The following is a 4,752-nucleotide window of genomic DNA, read 5'->3' on the forward strand; positions in this document are numbered from 1 at the left end:
ACCTCCCCGGTTCAAGCGATTCTCCTGCCTCAGCCTCCTGAGTAGCTGGGATTACTGGCATTCACCACCATGCCTGGCTAATCTTTATATTTTTAGTAGAGACAAGGCTTCACCATTTGGGTCAGGCTGGTCTCGAACTCCTGACCTCATGATCCACCCACCTGGTCTTCTCAAAGTGCTGGGATTACAGGTGTGAGCCATGGAGCCCAGCCTATGATGAGTTTTAATGAACTTTGTCATAACCAAGTATTTATCATTTTCTGTTGAGAACACTGAAAGTTGAGGGCATGTAGTGCTAGCTATGGCAGGATTCCTTCAGAGGTGGTGGCATGTTCTTCAATCTGGAGGCATGTACTGTTTGGTGATCTCTTGTGATGTTAGCAGCTTTTGGGGTTTGATGCCTAATCCATTAATTGATTAAGGGTTGCAAAATGGAGATATCCTAATGTTATCATTTTTTTCCTCTATTAGCTGAAGTACTTACATAAAAACTTTGTCTCTTCTTGCTTCTGCTAATGGTCACCATTCTTTTTCAGTATCATAATAAGCTTGTTAAACAAATTTGATGTGTTTTATGGTGCCAGTTATGGTGGAAGATGTCATTAAAAACAACTATTACATCTTCCCATAAAACATCGTTTGTTTGTTACTATACTGCATGGATATTTTTATTTGATCTTGTAGAGCCCTGTTCTTATCTCGTTTTCTCTTGCATTACTGGCTGATACTCATATGATATGCAAAAGCATTTGTCTCCGTGTTAAAATGTAAACATGGCAGCTATTGTTTCCTCTATTCACAGTTGGAACTTTCTGCTCTACAGTCCATGATGGCTGTGCAAGAAGAAGAGCTGCAGGCGCAAGAGGAAGAGCCGCAGGTGCGGGAGGAAGAGCCACAGGTGCTGGGGGGGAAGAGCTGCAGGTGCGGGAGGAAGAGCCTCAGGTGCAAGAAGAGCCGTGGGTGCGGGAGCAAGAGCCACAGGTGCAGGCTGCTGATATGGAGCCTCTAACCAGGAAAATACAGAGTAAAGAAGACCTCATAAAGGTCCTTCCAAAGTTTTTACAGACCATTGGAAGTGTTCACATCTCAGATTACCTGTAGGGCATCTTCAGACAGTATTTGCACACATTGAATTCCTTGCCCGGTGCTTATCAATATCTTACTTGAAAGTATAGGCAGACTGTTTCAAGAACATTTGTCTGTGCCTGTCAACTGCATAAAACTTTGATTACTATTTTCATGTTTACACTTACTTTTTGACTTCTAGGACCTGCAAATACAACAGATTTTCCTGGAGACATACCAGCTGTGGAACGCCTGACCCAGGAAGTATTACTTCTTTGGGAAAAAGTTGCTCCAGTAGAATCCCAGGATCAAGAAATACCAGGAAACCAAAGACAACAGGTAAGTTATTGGAATATAGATTCATTCACACACACACACACACACACACACACACACACACACACACTCACACACACTCTCTCTCTCTCTCTCTCTCTCTCTCTCTTTCTGTCCATATATATATGGAGTCTCACAGCGTCACCCAAGCTGGAGTGCAGTGGTACAATCATGGCTCACTGCAGCCTCAAACTCTTGGGGCTCAAGGAATCCTCCTGCCTCAGCCACCTGAGTAGCTGAAGCTGCAGGTGCATACCACTACACCTGACACAAACTTGTTTTTCTACTGTGAAATAAACCGTGGTATTGGTTTTTCATAAATGTTATTTCATCAGGAAACTGCTCTGAAGTTTCCTACTTTGGTCGTTAGCGGCTATAGATGACTCTTTCTGACGTGTGGTTCTGTAAAGAGCAGCAGTTCTTTTGGACACATACCAATAGTTATCCCTCACACTCATATGTAAGTTACCTCCCTCTCAACTGAATCTTTCACCTCTGTCTGCATTTAACCATGTTCAAATTTCTCCCAGTTGAAAAAAAAGAGAAAGAAACCCCTGCTTTTGCCCCAACTTTCTTTGTAGCTACAGCCCATTTAACCTTTCTTTTCCAAAAGACTCACTTGCCTGTACTCTGTCTCCATTAGCATCTCTCTTACTAACTACTCACCCCACTCCATTCTGGCTTTCAACTCTACCTTCAACAACTCTCTGTTGGTTATACATGATCATAGCTCGTTATCTTTATAGCACTATTACACTCACAATGACACACGTCTATGATTAATGAACGTCTTTTTCCTCCACTAGATAGTAGGCTTTCCCTTAGAACCTGGAATGGAGTCTTTCCCATGGAAGGTGCTCAGTAAATATGTATTGAATGAATGAAGAATACTGGTGATTCCTATTATATGTGTTTCCCTCTTGCCTGTCCCGTTTCCCTCTTACTCCTTTGCCTTAGCTGCTTTCCTGTGCTTCTAGCTTCTCTCTCTTTTTTATTCTTTTTGCTCCTGTGTTTGAATTCCAACTTACAGGGTTTTAAAGATTAAAAAAATAATATGACATTGATTTGAAAACTATGCAATACTATCAAAAACTTAAGTACTAACATAGCAGGCTTTTTAAGTCATAGTACGTGCTAATGCATTTTCCTGCTTCTCGGGAAAACTATGCAATGCTATCAAAAGCTTAAGTACCAACAGAGCGGGGTTTTTAAGTCATAGTACATGTTAATGCATTTTTTTTGTTTCTCAGAGTTAACTGTGGCTTCATGTCTCACTGTGCCATTTGTGTATTGCTTCTTCTCTCTTCTCTTGTCAGTTGCTGCGGATGCTAGAAGGACTAGCAGATGAACAGAGTTGGCTCAGTGAGGACTTACAAGCAAAGAGACAGCTTTCTAGCAGTCTGGTGAAGTTCCATGCCCATCCAGAGAGGTAAGAGAATGGCTATTTTTCCTTTTATTCTTTGTTGGAATTTTTATTTCTTTTACTATTCTTTTTATGCCTTTTCTTTTTCATTAAGTGCAGATGCCTATGATACTGAACAGAGGATAAAAAACAGGGACAATGACTGGGGCTACCCACGTTGTCATTTGTTTTATGGATTGCTCTGAGCCTTGGTGTCAAAATCTTAAGTCAGGAATAGTGCCTATTTCACACAGCAATTGCAGAGATCAAATGAGAAGACAGCTTTGGTGTCTAAAACAATGCCTTGCATATAGTCAGCACTCAATATATGTTCCCTTCCTTTTGTGATCCATGTCCTGTTAAAGGCTGTTCTATTATAAAAGTAAGGCTACACCCTCTCTCTACTGAAAATGTAAAAATTCACAGGGCATGGTAGTGTGTGCCTGTGGTCCCAGCTACTTGGAAGGCTGAGGCAGGAGAATCACTTGACCCCGGGAGACAGATGTTGAAGTGAGACAACATTGCGCCACTGCGCTCCAGCCTGGTGACAGAGACACTCCATCTCAAAAAAAAAAAAAAAAAATTCGGGCTGTAAAGGGTGCTGATATTTATTTGATATCATTGAAGAAAATATATTAATTGGGATGGCTAATATCACCCCGAGACCACTGATAGCCATCATGACGAATATATTTTCTTCTACCTCTTGATTTTTGGTCATATATATGATACCTCTCTGGATCATTTTATATCCTCTTTTTTTCCTCGCTTTGCCTTCTCTGTTAGCGCCTTTTACTCTCTTTCACTTTTTGTTTTTTACTATTTAGTTTTTTTCTGATTTATTGTTGGGCTTTAAAAATGTTCTTTGTACCAGGAAAATGAAGGCAGAGGAAAGGTATGATAGGACCAGTTGTTTTTGTGACTTTTTTTTTTTCTCAGAATAGTGATTTATTAGAAAGAAAGAGTTTCCAGATAAGTTTGGGGTTTTTTTGCGTTAGAGTCTTGCTCTGTTGCCGAGGCTGGAGTGCGGTGGCACAATCTTGGCTCATTGCAACCTCTGCTTCCCAGTTTCAAGTGATTCTCCCGTCTCAGCCTCCTGAGTAGCTGAGATTACAGGTGCATACCACCATGCCTGGCTAATGTTTGTATTTTTAGTAGAGACAGGGTTTCACCAAGTCAGCCAGGCTGGTCTTGAACTCCTACCTCAGGTGATCTGCCCACCTCAGCCTCCCAACGTGCTGGGATTACAGGAGTGAGCCGCCAAGCCCAGCCTCTGGATAAGATTTGCTTCAGTACACAGAGTAAAGCAGATGGTGCTCACTAATGAGGGTGGGCCTCAACCAATCAGTTGAAGATCTGAATAGAACAAACAGGCTGAGTAAGAGGGAATTCTTTTTGCTAACTGCTAGAGCTTGGACATTGGTCTTTTCTTTTTTCTTTCTCCCTTTTTTTTTTCTTTTGAGATGGAGTCTTGTTCTGTTGCCCAGGCTGGAGTGCAGTGGTGTCATCTTGGCTCACTGCAACTTCACCTCCCAGGTTCAAGCAATTCTCCTGCCTCAGCCTCCCGAGCAGCTGGAACTACAGGTGCACACCACCACACTCAGCTAATTTTTTGTATTTTTAGTAGAGACGGGATTTCACCATCTGGGCCAGGCTGGTCTCAAACTGCTGACCTCATGAACCACCCACCTGGGCCTCCCAAAGTGCTGGGATTACAGGTGGGAGCCAACGTGCCCAGTCGACACTGGTCTTTTCTGGCCTTTGGACTCAAGCTGAAATACTTGCTGTTTGGGGCTTCAGCCTGCCAACTTTCAGATGAGAACTTACAGCATCATCCCTCCTGGTCCTCAGGCCTTCAGTCTCCAACAGCAGCTATGCCGTCAGCTCTCCTGGGTCTCCAGCTTGCTGCCTGCAGATCTTGGGGCTTCTCAGCCTCCATCGTCACATAA

The 4,752-nt window shown here is 42.7% G+C and overlaps 1 protein-coding gene across 1 annotated transcript in view; it reads left to right on the forward strand.

Annotated features, from left to right (window-relative positions):
• The window catches only part of LOC108298331 (myomegalin-like), a 7,792-nt gene extending 3,040 nt beyond the window's left edge, over positions 1-4,752 (forward strand). Inside the window, exons 2-5 of the mRNA XM_017521018.2 lie at positions 801-877; positions 1,268-1,404; positions 2,718-2,830; positions 4,604-4,752. Coding sequence (XP_017376507.1) covers positions 801-877; positions 1,268-1,404; positions 2,718-2,830; positions 4,604-4,622 — 346 coding nt within the window. The 3' untranslated portion in view covers positions 4,623-4,752. The remainder of the gene's footprint in view (positions 1-800; positions 878-1,267; positions 1,405-2,717; positions 2,831-4,603) is intronic.

Source organism: Cebus imitator, unplaced genomic scaffold (assembly GCF_001604975.1).
Source record: "Cebus imitator isolate Cc_AM_T3 unplaced genomic scaffold, Cebus_imitator-1.0 Scaffold938, whole genome shotgun sequence".
In the NCBI taxonomy this organism is placed as follows: Eukaryota; Metazoa; Chordata; class Mammalia; order Primates; family Cebidae; genus Cebus; species Cebus imitator.